General features: G+C 39.6%; 1 protein-coding gene across 1 annotated transcript in view; it reads right to left on the reverse strand.

Annotated features, from left to right (window-relative positions):
• Positions 1-17,879, reverse strand: part of Adgrv1 (adhesion G protein-coupled receptor V1) — a 479,179-nt gene that overhangs the window by 46,896 nt on the left and 414,404 nt on the right. Inside the window, exon 86 of the mRNA XM_042690972.1 lies at positions 11,450-11,571. Coding sequence (XP_042546906.1) covers positions 11,450-11,571 — 122 coding nt within the window. The remainder of the gene's footprint in view (positions 1-11,449; positions 11,572-17,879) is intronic.

Here is a 17,879-nt window from a genome sequence, read left to right on the forward strand (position 1 = left end):
CAAGGCAGAAACAGTTGTGGTGAACACTGAGATCAGAGATGCGGATGATCAGTGAATCTTTACAAGCACAACTAGAATTCAATCAGATTTTATATTTGGTTTCTATTTATATCTTGTTAAAAATGTGTATTCCATAATGGAGGGAAAAAAAGAGCACATGATGAAATTAAGTATCAAGGACAAATGAAATGTGGCTTTGTTTTGGTAGCAATGACCTTTCTGTCTCTGAGTCTACTTTTCCTAATAAAATATTTGATTTATATGATTTAGAGACATTAAAAAAAACAAACATCACAGACTTTGTCCAAAGAATAAAATACTAAATGATAGCATCTGAAGAGAAACTATCCAATTGCAATTACTTATACTGAAATAACAATAAGACCACAGCTTAGAAGAAAATATAATGAGGATTTATACAACAAACATATCTTATTAAAACCTAGGAAAACATGTGTACTAAAGTCCAGAAAACTTGCAGTCCAGAAAACTTGCAGTAAGATTCTTTCTTTCTTTCTTTTTCTTCCTTCCTTCCTTCCTTCCTTCCTTCCTTCCTTCCTTCCTTCCTTCCTTCCTTCCTTCCTTCCTTCCTTTCTTTCTTTCTTTCTTTCTTTCTTTCTTTTTGGTCCAGTCATGGGGCCTGAACTCTGGGCCTGGGCACAGCTCTTCAGCTCAAGGCTAGCACTCTACCACTTGAGCCACAGTGCCACTTCTGGCTTTTTTCTTTTTTTGCTTATGTGGTGCTAAGGAATGGAACCCAGAGCATGCAAGGCAAGCGCTCTACCACTGAGTCACCTTCCTAGCCCCGCAGTAAGATTCTGAGATGGACACTGTATAAGGTTTTTCTTGGATTGGCAGCAGGTTAGTCTAATATTTTTCTGCAATTTACTTTTGAAGTGGAGCTTGTAGATAAAGACTATTGAAACCTATTGAAATCTACTGGAACCTATTGAATTGTAACATATAACTTTATTTTAATGAAGGTTGTGCACACTGAAAGTAATATTGGAACTACTTAGAGAAATTCAAGAATAACCTTCGGAGACTGGATCTGTAACTGATGTACCAAGAAGATCATATCTGTGTAAAATCCTACTCCGTGCCAGTGTATGAGCCTAAGAGGAGACCACTTCAGCGTTCAATAGCATCTGAACTAGTCTGCATTTTTATGTTTGTGTGAAATACGCTTTACTATCTTTGACAATAAATGGCAGCATCCTACACTGATTGGTTGAACAGACTTCCGTAGATAGGCAGCGGGTTCCAACTCTGTGTGAACAGTATGCCCACTGTCTCTTTGAAACAGTTTGGGTTATAGTAGTAGCCATGTAGCTATGTTTTTTACCTGCTTTTATGTTAACGTGTGAATTTTCCAGTGCTTAAAAGTAGGATGGCACCAGTAGCCGACACATATAATCCTAGCTACTTAGGAGAAGGAGGTCTAAGAATCAGGGATTGAAGTCAGCCCAGCCAGGAAAGTTCCTGAGACTCTTCTGTCCAATTAACCACAAAAAGCTGGGAAGTGGAGGTGGGGTCACATAGTAGAACACTAGCCGACCACTTGAAAGCTTAGGAACAGTGCTAAGGTCCTGTGTTCAAACCCCAGGAGTGGTACAAAAACAAAAAATAAGTATTCTGATCTTTTATATTATTCAAATATTGTGATAGGAAAGTACTTTTTTTTTTGCAAATACTTTTAACCACCTATTTTCCAGTAGTATTCTTTAGTGGAACAGCAGCATTTAATTGTATGCTCATTCTGGAGAGACTCTGAGAGTCCAATACTAAAGAACGCTGTCAGGAAAATATGTACTAATCCAGAAAAATGTAAATACACCTCTGACAGGTACTGGTGGCTCAAACTTGTAATCCTAACTACTCAGGAGACTAAGATCTGAGGATCGTGGTTTGAAGCCAGACTAGGCAAGAAAGTCTGTGAGACTCTTATCTCCAATTAACCACCCACCCAAAAGCCAGAAGTAGAATTGTGGCTCCAAGTGGTACAATGCCAGCCTTGAGTGAAAAAGCTAAGATACAGCATTTAGGCCCTGAGTTCAACTCCTCATACACACACACACACACAAACACACCCACTCCCCACACACATACACAAATTAAAACCAAAGAAATAAATCCACCTTCTTTTCCTCTCAGCTCTACTTATTCCCCTGTAAAATTATGGAAATGATTGGGGTGTTTTGAAGAGCACAGCAGGCCTTCATCACACTCTCTGAATCTCACAGGACAAAACAAGTGTAGTGATTTCTTTAAATTTCCATTGAATTCAACATAGCTCTGGAACAAATCTATGATAGAGGGCTAACCTCTCCTGGCTTCTGCATGTTTATTCCACTGCTTTTCCACTCTTCATGAATAGTACATGTGCTTGTCTCCAATGGAAACGAAATGACATTTCTTATTACTCTAGGCTGTTGGAAAGCCATCCCAAAGGGAGTGCCTTGAAACAATTAGTCCTCTGTAACTGATTATTTAACAATGTCTATTTCCCAAGAGCTGTTTATCCTCAATAGGAAGCAGCCAAGACTGAATATGTACTGTCTCTAAGCAGACACCTGCACTCAACACCCCTTTACACGCTAAATGAAAATGCTCGCAAAAAAGCTTCCATTTGAGGTAGAAACTACTTTTTCATGAATAAAGAAATCTATCCCATTTCTTATGATATCTCAAGGGCTAATTTTATTTGGAAAAACATCTTCAGAAAAGATGGCCGTAGTAGAAAGCTGAAATCCAATATACATATACCAACAAGAATCACGCAGAAAGCAGGAAAGAAGGAAGAACAGAAAGGAGACCAGCAGGTAAGACAAGTGAGTGAGAGTAATTTTCCTGAAAGATACAATCATATATATATTTGAGGTACATTATAGGCCACCAAAGAGTAACTTAATACAAAGAAGATACTGTTCCTCTCTTTGGCTTAAACCAAATCAAATTGAAGTGTGAATGTACACTTTGGACTTTTAGCTACACATTACATGCTGTAACTCCCTTCTCTAAAAGAGAGAATGCACAGAAAGAAACACACACACACACACACACACACACACACACACACACACACACACACAACCTGACAGGAAACATCTCGAGACCAGATGCTTGAATAATGAACAAGTAGAAGGCAGATGCAGAGAGAGACAGCCAATGGATTTTTGGAGACGGGATCTCGTAACTGATGTACTGAGAAGACCATATCTGGACACTATGCAAAATCCTACTCCGTGCCATTGTATGCAGCCTAAGAGGAGAACATTTCAGTGTTTGTAGAGTTGCTTGTGTGTGTGTATGAAAATATATTTTCTACCATTTCCAGGAAGCTCAGACCTGTTACCACTGGCTGCCCTCATTAAATTCCATGGAATTTCCTACCTATTACAAAACTGCCACGCAGTACAGTTTTGATAGGGAGAGAAACTTAGAAGAAAACCTGGCATAAATGCTATATGTCAGTTAGAATATGGCTGTTTCAGGTTCAACACAGAAACGTATTTTGGTATATAATGATAGCTAGGAGTGATATGCAGCACACCTAATATTGAATGAGCAAGGGCACTGCCCAAATCAGAGTATCAGGACATTCATTCTGGAAGCTCCCTGACTAGCTGCAAGGACACTAGAAGTCTGGAGATGCATGGAACTTTAGTGGCTGGAAGCAGGGACACATGCAGGATCATTTGGATAGCAGTAATTTAAGTACTATAGCAATTGGCAGGATGCTACCAGTGCCTGCTATAGGAGTCTAGTGATTATCTCCATTTGATGTTACACAAATTTAGACATCGTTTGCCTTAAGCAACTTAAGAGGCTTAGAATCTGTAAGTATTAGCATAAGTGTATTTAGAAATGACAAAATCCAACTTTTTTTTTTTCAGTCCTGGGGCTTGAACTCTGGGCCTGGGCATTATCCCTGAGCTTCTTTGTGCTCAAGGCTAGCATTCTACTACTTGAGTCACAGTGCCACTTCCAGCTTTTTCTGGGTAGTTTATTGAAGATGAGAGTCTTATGGATTTTCTTGCCCAGGCTGGCTTTGAACCTTAATTCTCAGATCTCAGTTTCCTGATTAGCTAGGATTACAGGTGTAAACCATCAGTGCTCCATTCAACTCTTTTTTTTTTTTTTGGTCCGGTCGTGGGACCTGAAGTCTGGGCCTGAGCGCTGTCCCTCAGCTCTTCAGCTCAAGGCTAGCGCTCTACCACTTGAGCCATAGCACCACTTCTGGCAAACTTTTTGCTTATGTGGTGCCGAGGAATTGAACCCAGGGCCTCAGGCATGCAAAGGCAAGCACTCTACCACTGAGCCACTTCCCAGCCCTCAACTCATTTTTTAAAAACCCAGATTTTAGATTAATGATGCATAGACTTATGAATTCCTCATGGGCCATATTCAGACATTGTTCATACAGCAGACTGTAATATAGTTATGATAAACAGATGTTGCTACTAGCTGTACAATACAGAGCACTGGTCTTGTCAGAAATGGAGTCAACATACAAGAAGATTTAGGAATTACGTACAATAGAGAGCTGTTATTTTGGTTGGCCTCACCCTTCCCTGTTGGGGAGAGAATCCTTTTAGAAGTTCTTTTCCATGTGGGTTTTATGAGATCAACTTGACTCTTTCCACCACTGGCATCAGCTCATGACCCAGGGCTGTCTAGAGGACCAGTAACATTTGACCGCTTCCTGGATGGGGAGTGACCCAAGGCAGGGATTCATCCATCTGCAGGATGTGCTTGATGGGAATTAAGCCATTTTCCTATTGGGAATGGAAAGCTGGTAGGAGGTGAGTGTGGTGGCAGCAGCCACACTCCATGCCCTTTCAGCCAACTTAGAGAATGCTGTGGTCTCTGGAATTTGGACTTTCCAGCCAAGTCACCATGAAACTGCTTCCTCCTTTTAGAAAAGAATCGGAGTCGCCATTGTGACATGAAATAAACAGAGTGGGTGTTAAGATGTGTTTGCTTCATATTAAGTGGATCACCAAAAAGTAGCACAAGCACAATAATCATGGCCATGCTGACATGTCACCTAGTGGCTACCCAATTTAGGAAACAATTCCTGGGGTACCAATTTAAAGGATGTTTTTCACCTTTATCCTCTACGTTCAGCTCATTCTTGATGTCAGAAATAACTGTAACTATATAAACAATGATATAAATACTGATGATAAATAATGAATAAAAGGAGACAAACAACAAGTATACAACAATAGGAATTTGAGATCAGTTTCATTTCCTGGATTTTTAAAAAATTTTTCAAGAGAGTAAGGGAGATTACTAAATACTATAAATACTAGAAATAATAATAGACATATTTAGAATGATGATTCCCTTTCTATCTCACTTGAGTATTACATTTATCATGCTACAAAATATTTATTGTTCATTTCCTTTCCCTTTCCCTTTCTCTCTCTCTCTCTCTCTCTCTCTCTCTCTCTGTCAAGGTACTGGAGTTTGGACTCAGTGCCTCATGCTTGTTAGCTATCACTTGAGCTATATCCATAGTCCTTTTCAAATTCAGCTATATTTTGGATAGGGTCTTGCATTTTGGCTCATGTTAGCCTTGAATTGTAATCCTCTCAAACTCTGTCTCCTGAGTAGCTGGGATACAGATGTGAGCCACTGTGTTTATCTACTTCATGTACATTCTCTCAAATACTCAAATGCATTACAAGTATTATTATTATAAGCTCAAGTTTGACCTTTCAGTGATTAATAACTTTCAGATAATATTTCAAGTTATCAAGATTTCCTTATTTAAAATGCACCAAGTCATAAACATTTATAAATCAAAATATTGTAGAAATATACTTTTTGTTCATCAGTCTCATGAGTCTTAAGTCATCATAATAATCTTTATTAAAAAAACCAGGCAGCAATCTTCCCTGAGCAAAATATCATAGGCAAGCACAAGGCACATAATATAATTTTGTGGTCACTGGTATTGACAAGAACTAGTAAAGAAACATGAAGGCCAATAAAAACAAAACCAGAACCAATTAGGTCTTTGTAGAACAGACTTGGAATGCTTACCACGCTCTAAAGCTTAAGTTGAAGATTTGAGGTAATTTGTACATGAAGAAAACCCCAGTGACTGCTAAAGAAGTGATCATTTCTGAGTGTTTCCTCATAGGCATTACCTTTAGGTCTGAGTACCTGGTAAGGTGCATACCAGTATGCCGCTCATCACCAAAGTGGCTGAAACTGTCATGGCTGTGTACTAGATTACACTCATTAAACAGGAACTTGAAGTCATTTCAGTTTTTACTTATACTTAGCTTGTAATAGGTCCTTAAAGAATGAGGGCATATTTTTTATATCTTCCAGTGAAATAGAGTATAATGCTTAACAATCTTTGTTTATTTACAAACTTCCACAATCACTTCCATGAACATTCCCCTGTAATGTGCTTCAATAGGTTAGGCAGGCGGCCATTATAATTCCATTATAATCTTTTGTTGTTGTTGTTGTTGGTCATGGGGCTTGAACTCTGGGCTTGGGTTCTGTCCTTGTGCTCTTCAGCTCAAGGCCAGTGCACTACTGCTTGAGCCACAGCACTCCTTCCGGTTTTCTAGTGGTTTATTGGAGTTAAGAATCTCACGGACTTTCCTGATGCGGCTGGCTTTCAACCTCGATCCTCAGATCTCAGCCTCCTGAGTAGCTAGGATTACAGGCATGAACCACCGGCACCTGGCCCATTATAATCTTAAATTTGGCATTTATTTATTCTCAATTACTAGCTCAATTGAAAATTGACTCTTACTGTGTTCTCTATAAGCATTCTCTGTTTGGACCATGTTCCAACATATATCTAGTCATTTACTTTCACCCCAGAAAGTACTCTATACTTTTTTTTTTTTTTTTCCCAGTCCTGGGGTCTGAACTTTGGGCCTACGTACTGTCTAAGCTTTGCTAGTGCTATACCATTTGAGCCACAGCTCCACTTCCAGCTTTTTGTGGTTCATTGGAGATAAGAGTGTCAAAGACTTTTCTGCCCCAGGTGGTTTTGAACCTCAATCTTCAGATCTCAGCCTCCTGAGTAGCTAGGATGATAGGCATGAGCCACTAGTGCCTGGCTGCCATACTTTTTATTATTGCTACCTCAAGCTTTCAAACCATTCCCTTCCAAAGACAACCTCACCTCTTGTAGCAGAAAATAGAGGAAATAATCGATGCAAACTCTCCATCTCAGCTCTGGTGTGGGATTTCATTCCTACCAGCCATCCTCCTTTCTCTTAGTGAAGGAAAGACCTCTGCAGCCCCTCGGGGGCGCCCTCCACTGCTGTGTTCTAGCCTCCCCTCTACACATGCCATGACTACCTGTAGTTCTACGTTCTTTAGTTTCACTTTTGTTGGTTCTTTTTGTAAGTAAAGAAAACAAAACCAAAAAGTCTCCCAGCCAGCCTCCCCTTATTATGTCCCTCCTGCCAGCAGTAGTGACGTTTGAACTCAGGATCCTGAGCCATGATGGAATCCTGTTTTTCACTTGAACTTTCTGATATGAGGTCATGTGTCTGAGTTGTGGTCTGATCTGAAGAATTTAGGTTTCTTGTCATTGCTGCGATTATAGCATGCACCAGCATATTCTGCTTCCCTCTGTGGAATCAGTCTTGGATTTTTCCATGTAACTGGTCTTGAATTGTGATCCTCTTCATCTCAGCCTACCAACTACTGGTTATTTCCCTCTCTGCGTGATCCGTTAAAACAATTACCTCCACGCTGTGGCTCCTAAATCAGCAGACTTAGCATTATCAAGAAACTTAGGAGAAATGTAAAACTTCAGGTTCCACCCAGAACTGTCTAAGAAGCTCTGGATGTGGTGGCCTAAAGAAATGTGTTTTAACAGCCCACCCTTGTGGAAGTCTCATACGTGCTGTGGTTTGGGAACCCCTGCATTAGACCACATTACTCCCAGCTTACTTCTCTACCATGCTTGACAAAACAGTGGGCATTGCTACTGCTGTTTCTTTTTCTATGTATTGTTTCTTTAGGGAGATATTTTTTCTACCAGCAATTCAAACCTTTTTCCTGGTGCTCTTCTTAAGTGTCCAATCACTCATTAGCAATCTCTCTCACTAGCACCCTCCCTAGTTATGAAATCATGGCTATGTTCACCAGTGTCTCCAAATCTCACCAACTTTGATACAGTGACCCTAGGACCCCCCCCCCCCCCAACATACCTGCCCTCCCCTATCTGGTCTCTACTTTGATCAATAGCAGTTGACACTTAGCTCTTCACCCAAGCCATCAGCATGTAAGTGATTTTCCCTCTTATATTCTACATTCTTTCATGGTACTGCCAGCTGAATGCTATTAGTGTTGATTACTACTGCTCTGAGACCTGTCACCTTGGTGCCCTGCCACCATACCCATCGTCTAAGGCATAGTTTACCCATTGCTTGCCTGTTCACAGTTGGTTTTCTTTCTAATCCCCAACCCCTTACTTCCAATGTTCTTCTAAGAAGCCACTAGGCCCAAGGAAATTACAATCATTCAAAATGAGGGAAATTTGCAAACTGACCTTTTTTTTTTTTAAGGATATGATCAACAAAAGTCCACACAAGTTTGTGAGCTTCCTGCGGGGTAAAGGGTGCAGATGAACATCCCAAGCAGGGGGAATTGGCTTTCAAGGCCACCTGCCCTTTCTCTCTCCTCTTTACCACTGCTTTGCTGATTGCAAAACCTCTCTTCCGCCCCTCAAACCTTCTGCTAATCTAGACAAGATGAGTCACTTTCTTTTTCTGCAGCCGTGGCTAGCACTGCTTTCTTGGCCTGCGATCCCTTCTCTAGCCACCAACTCCTCATTAATAAGCATAGAAAACATAACCAACTCTGGCAGGAAGAAGACTGACGTACAATGCTGAAAGTTCCTGCCTTGCAAGTATTGTCTTTAAGAAAATTGGACACTCAAGGTTTTCATGTGACATTTCTGAAGTATTCAAGTGTGTAGCAAATACCGAAAAACCCTAACTACCCCTATGTATATCTTCCATGTAAAATAATGTCTGGGAACTGTTGCTGTAGACACTGATTCTAATCCTACTAGGTGCTAGGGAGAAAAAGGTGGCCAAGACAGAGCCCCTGACCTCATGGCTCACTCTTCATGAAAGCACAGGCAGGATGAGCAGCAATTACTTAGCTCTCATAATACTCTGTTTACACATTACATGCATGTACGTTTCCATGTGCACACATGTAGTACCAGGATTTGAACTCAAGGCCTCATGCTTGCTCAGATTGTTAGATGGCACTTTACCACTTAGCCACACCTCCAGCCTTGCGTTTTGCTTGTTATTTTGGAGGCTGAAATTTGAGGTTGTTTTTTTTTTTTTTTGCCAAGGGCAGATCTTCTGGATCTTAGCCTTCTGGGTAGCTACTGGCACCAGTTCCAGAGACACTGTTTTTGTATGTGTACAAGTCCTGTGGCTTGAACTCAGGATGTGAGCAGCTGTCCTTGAGCTTGTACTCTACCACTTGAACCACAGCTCTGCTTCCCACTTTTGGGGAGGTTAATTGGAGATAAGTGTCACAAGGACTTTTGTTGTCCATGCTGACTTCCAACTGTGATCCTTAGATCTTAGCCTCCTGAGTAGTTAGCCACCAGTGTCCAACTCTAGCAGTATTTTTGTGATGAATTGTTTGCTCTTTTGAATTGGCAGACCTTGGATGGGAAGGGCTGTCTTCTGGCAGCATTAGCGTATTACCTAGCAGGCAGTAGATGCTCATCTATGTCTTTAGCTACAGAAAGATGCCCATACCTCATTATGCATGAACTTGATTCCAAGATTGTGATTTTTTCCCCCTTAAGTTGATAGCATGCTTTGATTGGACATGGTCATGTAAGCTATGTTCTTATGAAATAATTTGTCTCCTAAAGGGCACACTTTAAAGATGCAGTCATATTTCAGTTGTATGTACAAATCCTAAATGTATGTATGTATGTATGTAATATATGTACACACGTGTTTTTCCTAGATGATAACCAAAAATAACATCTTGGTGGGAATACTTTTTGCGAATTTAAGAAGTCAGAAGTCAGGTGAAGGGTAAACAAAGGAGGAGGCTGCAATGCTTGGTAAGAAATGTATGCATTATCCTGCCCATGTAATTGTAACCCCTCCGTACAGTATGTTCTCAAATAAAATAAAATAAAATTTTAAAAAAATTAAAAAAAAAAAAAGGAGTCAGAAGTCTAGGACAGATAGACTTTTCCATTTTGGAAAATAAGGAAAATGTGTCCATTTGTCCTATTTTGTTAATTATAAGATGCAATCCTTTCCCATTTAACAAAAGCACCAACAAATCCAGCTTTCATTTTTGTTACAGTTCTAGGTTTTTAGTTATGATATCCAAGCATGCTCATAAATCTAACTGATGGTTATTTCTGCTGGACCTAAGGTTGTCAATTCATTCTGTAGTAAAACAAACACTCATATGCTGGACATAGAGCTCTGCCTGTCATTGTGGGTGTTGGTCCTCAAATGATCTAATTTCCACACAACTATGCTCACAATGTGTGCACAGGTCCTACACAGTTGCCAGCTGCAAAGTTGTAAACACAGTTCCTACTGAAAACAGATAGGTTTTCATAGCTGCTTTGAGAGATAGGTATTCATAGCTATGTTGTTGAAAGGAGGGAGAGAGAGCAAATAGCTTATGTTTTCCTAATTCATAGGACAATGAGTGAGAATCAATGCTTAACGTCTTATCTCCTACCATTTCTAAATCTCTATATGTATACAAATTCACCTATATGCAAATTCGTAGTTCTTCTTTTCTTTTTTCTTTTCTTTTCTTTTTTTTTTCAGTATGGAGTTTGATTGAATTCAGGGCTTTGTGTTTGCTAAGCAGGCCCTCTACCAATTCAACAACACCTGAATCCCGCCAGCCCTCCCCCCCACCCCCAGTTTAGTGTAACAGTTCTGGCTTGAACTCAGAGCCTAACCACTGTCCCCAAGCTTTTATACGCAAGGCTAGTGCTCTACCACTGGAGTCCAGCTCCACTTCTGGGTTTTGGTGTTTAACTGGAGATAAAAATCTCATGGACTTTCCTGCCAGGCTGCCTTCCAACTCTAGTCCTCAGCTCTATCCTTTTGAGTTGTTAGGATTATCGGCATGAGCCCTTCTTTGAGTTAGTAATTTTGAACATAGTATATTGCAATTATGCTCAGGCCCGACTGGATCATGACCTTATTTATGCTTCCCATAGAGCTGGGATGGCAAACAGATGCCACTACACTCAACTGTATTATGTGAAGATGGGGGTCCTATGAACTGTTTGCCTATGTTGGCCTTGAACTACAATCCTCCAATGTAGATAGAATTTCAAGGACAAATCACTGAGCCTGGCTTAAATATATATATGGACACTGTTAAAGTTCTTCATTAACAAAATGCATGTGACCAGTAATCAAACCATAAGGCTTACCTGCAGACTGTTGAAAATGACAAAGAGAACCAACATCCAGAAATGTCTGTAGGCCATGTGCAGTCCTCCCCAAAGCCACGTCATAGAAATCAGGGCAAAGAGGTAGAGAATCAGTGGAATTTCTAAAAATTATAAAGGAAAAAAATGTGATTTAGGGCTTCAGAATACACACACACACACACAATTACTTTTGATTCTTTTTTTTGGGGGGGGGGGTCCAGTTATGGGCCCTGAACTCTGGGCCTGGGCGCTGTCCCTCAGCTCTTCAGCTCAAAGCTAGTGCTCTACTACTTGAGCCATAGCACCACTTCCGTCTTTTTTCTTTTTGCTTATGTGGTGCTGAGGAATCAAACCCAGGGCCCCAGGCATGCAAGGAAAGCACTCTACCGCTGAGCCACCTTCCCAGCCCTACTTTTGATTCTTTTCTTACTTCATGACTAAGTACTCATCTTAAGAGAATAACCATCCTGTTCTTAGTGCCAGAAAAGAGAAGGCACAAGGCTGAGTCTACATTCTGTCCCTTTCCAAATGGGTCTGCAGGTTGACCTATGGACTGGCAATGGTAAGACCTGCTCCTCTCCTTGCCTGCCACCTGCTGGATTATTTAGGAATCATCAGGAGAGAATATGGAGTTGGGAGGAGTGTCTCATCACAAAATATTCCTCCCCCAGGAAATATAGACAGCAGTACACTCTCCAAATTAGAAAATAAAATTACATAATTTGTGTGTGTATGATATGGAAAAAATGTTTGCCTTTCTTTTTTGACTGAGAAGACACCAAAATTTATTGTCAACAATTCAGAGCTGAGTGAAGTTACTATTTCAGACTACCTTAGAGCTAAAGTATTATTAGTATTGTTAGTATTATTTCCACATCTCTTCCACATTTTTGATATTTGCATTTTAAAAATACTTGCATAGTAAAAAATTATGGTATTGCAATGACAAGTTATATGCAATTTAGAAGGTGAATAGGAACTTAGCAGCCACAAGTGAAATGCATTTGCAAGCTCCTGGAAGATATCAAGTCAGACATACTCCCAACATAGGGACTTTCATGTCCTATGTTTCCACCACCACCAACACCTCCAATCCTCACATGCCAAGAAGATTTGAAGAGTTGAATATAACTTTACCTCTGTTTTAACTTCATTTTGTTCTGACACTTATAGAAAACTTGAACTACAATCCTCCAATGTAGATAGAATTTCAAGGACAAATCACTGAGCCTGGCTTAAATATATATATGGACACTGTTAAAGTAACATTTGGAGAATAGTAACATTTGGAGAGAGAGAGAGAGAGAGAGAGAGAGAGAGAGAGAGAGAGAGAGAGAGAGAGAGAGTGAGAGAGAGAGAGAGTGTTTCTAGGGCTTGGACTCAGGGCCTAAGTGCTGTGTCATAGCTTTTTGATTAAGGCTGGTGCTCTATCACTTGAACCACAGCTCAACTTCTGGCTAACTGGAGAGAAGAGTCTCATGAACTTTCCTGCTGGAGCTTGTCTCAAACCAGGATACTCAGATCTCAACCTCCTAAGCTAGGATTACAGGCAAGAGCCACCAGCATCTAACTAGGGGATTATTAGTATTAGTATTAGTAGTATGTGCCATTCCTGGGGCTTTAACCTGGGCTCTGTCCCAGCTTTAGTGCTCAAAGCTAGCACTTTACCACTTGAGCTATAGCTCCACTTCTGACATTTTTGTGGTTAATTGGAGAAAAGAGTCTCGTGGATTTTCCTGACAAAGCTGGGTTCAAACCATAATTGTCAGATCTCAGCTCCCTGTCTTAGCTAGGATTACAGGAATGAGTCGCAACTGCCTGGCAGGGGAATTATTTTCTAATGGATAATTTGGAAACTGCTAATTTGATCTTTCATTATCTTCTGAGTACTCTGATGTGTGTTTTCTACAGTAAGATTTTAAATGTAGATACAGTATAACCAAAATAAAAAATCTAACATTGAAATATTTCTACTATTCTCAGGTCCAGTTCAATCACAACAATGTTCTCTGTACAGAAAGAGGAAAAAAAAACCCTTATCATTAATAAGAATTTTGTGTGGCATTACTTGGAAATATGTAAGTATACTTTTCTCTTTCAAATGTTCATTTATTTATTTTTATTATGGACTCATAGGTTCCTATTTTTACTCTATGGATTATTATCCTTTACTATTATATTATTCTTTTTTTTTGCTTGAAGCAGCCCAAGTGGGTTCAAGATGGTTTCTGTGTCTTTTGTTATGTCTATACTATTCTATTAGCACTTATTTGCTTATTAGCCTATGATACTTGAAACATCTTTAACCCCAGTCCTTATTTCTTTGGTGGGTGGAGAAAGAATGGTGTTTAGAAATCATAATCTGTGCCTAAGTATGGAAGTTGCTTTTTATTCACTTAAAAACTCTTGGTACCCAGCAATTAAAAGTATAGTATATATGTACATATAAATACATATGTGTGTATATATATATATATATATATATATATACATACACCCATGTGAAAAATAGTGGTATATATATATATATATATATATATATATATATATATATATATATATATATAGTTTGATGCAAAAAAAGGATCAATAATCCCTTAAATTTTTTCCTGAAATAGTTTCAAAGATTAAATATCAACTCTGGCAATTTCATTCTTTACTTATACCATATAGGTACAGATTTCTATTTGTATTGTGTATAGCATGATAGAACAGGTCTGTTTTATACAAACAGGACCTAGTTACCAGAATCTGGTCTTCATGCTTTTGTAAATATCTCCAGCAAACCAGGTGCTGTGTGTTCACTTGGAAAAGATGTTGGAAAAGCCAACTGTTGGAAAAGCCAACAGTGCCTTTTGGTAGTGATGAGAAATACTCATGGCCCACATTCTAGAGCTCTGCAGAAAAGTGTGATAGCTTAGCACTTTAGAAACTCTGCAAGAAAGAAAGCTGGTCATAAATAGCACAGTATATTCAACAATACACTGGTTTTCCAGCAGTATAACAATAATGTGATTTCACAGAAAGAAGAAACAGATCCATCAGCACAACTTGATGTAGTAGGCCTTAAGTTTATAAAACTTTGAAGCTTTTTTTTTTTTAAAACAAACAAAAAAGTCCCCCAAACCATCATCAGGTTACATGATTGTAGAAGGCATGCATATAAGGTAGAAGGTCTGAAACCTACAACATTCAACAGTATTATGGATTGAACATGAAATATCCATGAGCTCATGGGTTGAAATTGTGGTACTGAGCTGGTAGGACTAATTTGGGGGTTGTGACAACTTTCGGAGGTGGGCCTGCATTGAGGAAGCAGGTCACTAACGCCATGCTTCTAAAAAGTCAATCTGGTCCCTAGTGCCCATTCACTCACTGCTTCCTGTCCACCATGAGGTGGATAACCTCCTCTTCTATATAACTGTGGTCATAATGTTTTACCTCACATGGGTGCAGTATCAATGAGGGCAAGGACTATGAAGAGTTCTGAAACTATAAGCCAAAATAAACCTTCTCTCTATTTGCGATAGGTGTTTTTCAGAATGATGCAAAGTATCAATAAACCACTAGGTTTACTGTGAATCTCCCTCTCAGAAGGTATCTTTTCCAGTCATTGGAGTGTTGTGGAAGGAGAAGGGAGCTGGGGTGAGTGATGGCAGTAAAGCTGACAGGGCTTGTCATTAACTAGTTACAAGAATTACATTTGGCAAATTGAAAGTTAATATTCCATCTAATGAAAATCACTTCAGTTTCCTATTTCCCAAGCTGTACTTTTGTGGAGCTCTCCTTCACCCTGCCCATTTTCTTTAAGTCATGGTGAGGGGCTACAGTATCAAGGTCTAGGTAGAATGAAAAAGTACAGACCAAGCACAAAATATTCTCACATGTGTGAACACTGAACCATGATCTGAGGAAGAGACAACCCATCAACAAGTCTCACAAAGAGTCCATCAAAAGTATCCCCAAATCAAGATATGAAACCTGCCCTCAACCCTATCTAAGCATGACGTAGTCTCTCGTCTAGCTGTTTTCCTTTAATATTATCCTTATCTTGATCAATTAATCTATACTATGGCTCCAAAATCCACAAAGTTGTTATTTTTTTCACATTTGGTGAGGCAGTACCTACTCTGTTGTATGTAAGTAAATTTTTATTGAAGATTTTTTTTTTTAATTTGCCAGTCCTGGGGCTTGAACTTAGGGTCTTTGCACTGTCCCTGAGTTTCTTTTGCTCAAGGCTAGCACTCTACCACTTGAGCCACAGTACCATTTCTGACTTTTTCTGTGGTGCTGAGGAATCAAACCCAGGGCTTCATGTATGCTAGGCAAGCACTCTACCACTAAGCCACATTCTAAGCCCTGAAGAAGATATTTATCATTGATAATCTTAGAAACAAATTATATTTAGGGATGGATTAGTTAGCATAGAATAACTCCAATGGTCTAGATAAATAGAGGCCATAGAAATGCAGTATTGGCTTCAAGAAATAAGGGTTTCTATAGATAGACTATACCTCCCAAAAGACATGTAGAACTCCTATTCTCTAAAAACAACACCTCAAACAACTCAATTTTAAAATGGGCAAGGGATTTGCAAAGACATTACTGAAAATAATATGTAAACTGCTCCATAGCATTAGGTATCAGGGAAATAAAAATTAACAAACAAACAAACAAACATGACCAGCTACCACGTCATGCACATCAAGATGGTATCATGGGTGAATATGTCCTCCACAGACTCATGTGTTGAATGTTAGGTCTTCCAGCTCATAGTGATATTTTTGGTAGTAGTAGAAACTTTGGAAGACAGGACTTAGCTGGAGGAAGTGGACCATTAGAAGTGTACACTTTTATTATTTTATTTTATTTTTTAATTTTTATTCTTTTGTCAGTCATGGGGCTTGAACTTTGGGCCTGAGCGCTGTCCCTCAGCTCTTCAGCTCCAGGTTAGTGCTCTACCACTTGAGCTACAGCACCACTTCCAGTTTCATTGGAGATAAGAGTTTCACGGCCTTTCTTCCCCGGGCTGGCTTTGAACTGCGATCCTCAGATCTCTGCCTCCTGAGTAGCTAGGATTTACAGGCGTGAGCCACCAGTGCCTGGCTTGAAGTGCACACTTTTAAAGGTTAAACTTGGTCCATGGTTCCTTCCTCTCTTCATTCAGTATATACACTGTCATGAAAAAAGCCTACTTGGGCTGGGAAGGTGGCTCAGTGGTAGAGCACTTGCCTTGCATGCCTGAGGCCCTGGGTTCGATTCCCCGGCACCACATAAGCAAAAAGAAAAAAAAGCCAGAAGTGGTGCTGTGGCTCAAGTGGTAGAGCACTAGCCTTGAGCTGAAGAGCTGAGGGACAATGCCCAGGCCCAGAGTTCAGGCCCCACGACTGGACCCAAAAAAAAAAAAAAAAGAAAAAAGCCTACTTGTGGAGTTAGATTCCATTGAGAATATATCATACCTTTATTGTTTTAGTGGAAACCATGATTTTAGTAAATTTAATTGCCATTTTAAAGAAAGCCAAGTGCTGTTTTATCTGTTTTCTTCCTAATTGCAGCCCGTCAGCACCCCAGCGGCAACAACAATGACTTTATTACAGAAATCACACTTCATTGACTTGGGGCTGACATTTATACTGTGTTTACAATCTTCTAAAGGACTTGTTTTAATTTTACCTCACTGACTTCCAGATTCTAACAACTTGGGATGTGCAACTAAAACAACCTCGTCAGTGTAAAACAAAGAACACACATGTCAAATAGTGGGATTCAAAGATATTTGCCGGGTCTAGTTCTCACAACCAGCATGTGTTATTTTTTAAATTACAAAAAAAAGACAAAGACATCGAAGGACTTATTTCTAAATATGGGCCTCTGTTCTCAAATGAGCGAAAACTTAGAGACAAGTCGTCTCAGTGCTCACACCTACTTTTTGCTGAGAAAATACTGATGGTGCTCCCAAACTTTCCTAACAAGGTAAGTAATCATACAAGCACAAGCAAACACACCGGATGCAAAACCTTAAGGAAAGTGCACCACAGAATGGTCAGTCATCATGGCTGGAATAGGCACCCACCAAACCTGTGGATTAGGTTTGTTCAAAGGAAACCCTACACCTCGTTTGGTTAGCTTATATTGTCAACCTTGGTGCACTTGTCTTGTATGTGGTCTCAAATTTAGATTGTTTTGTTGACTTCAATTGTTGAAGAAATTCCATTGTATTGAAATTGCCATGGAAAACTTTCTGACCAGCCTATTTAAAATAGATCTGTCAGCATCTTCTCTTCCTCTCCTTTTCCCTCTTTCCTGCTTTCTTTTCTTATAGCACTTGTAAGCCTCCAACTTATTCAATAATGACATCTAGCTAATTTTATATAGCAAACTGACTTGCTAAGATATGCCCAAATATCTGATGAAACTATTACCATGTATG

This window comes from Dipodomys spectabilis, unplaced genomic scaffold, assembly GCF_019054845.1.
Source record: "Dipodomys spectabilis isolate Male_0828 unplaced genomic scaffold, ASM1905484v1 ptg000140l, whole genome shotgun sequence".
Taxonomy (NCBI): domain Eukaryota; kingdom Metazoa; phylum Chordata; class Mammalia; order Rodentia; family Heteromyidae; genus Dipodomys; species Dipodomys spectabilis.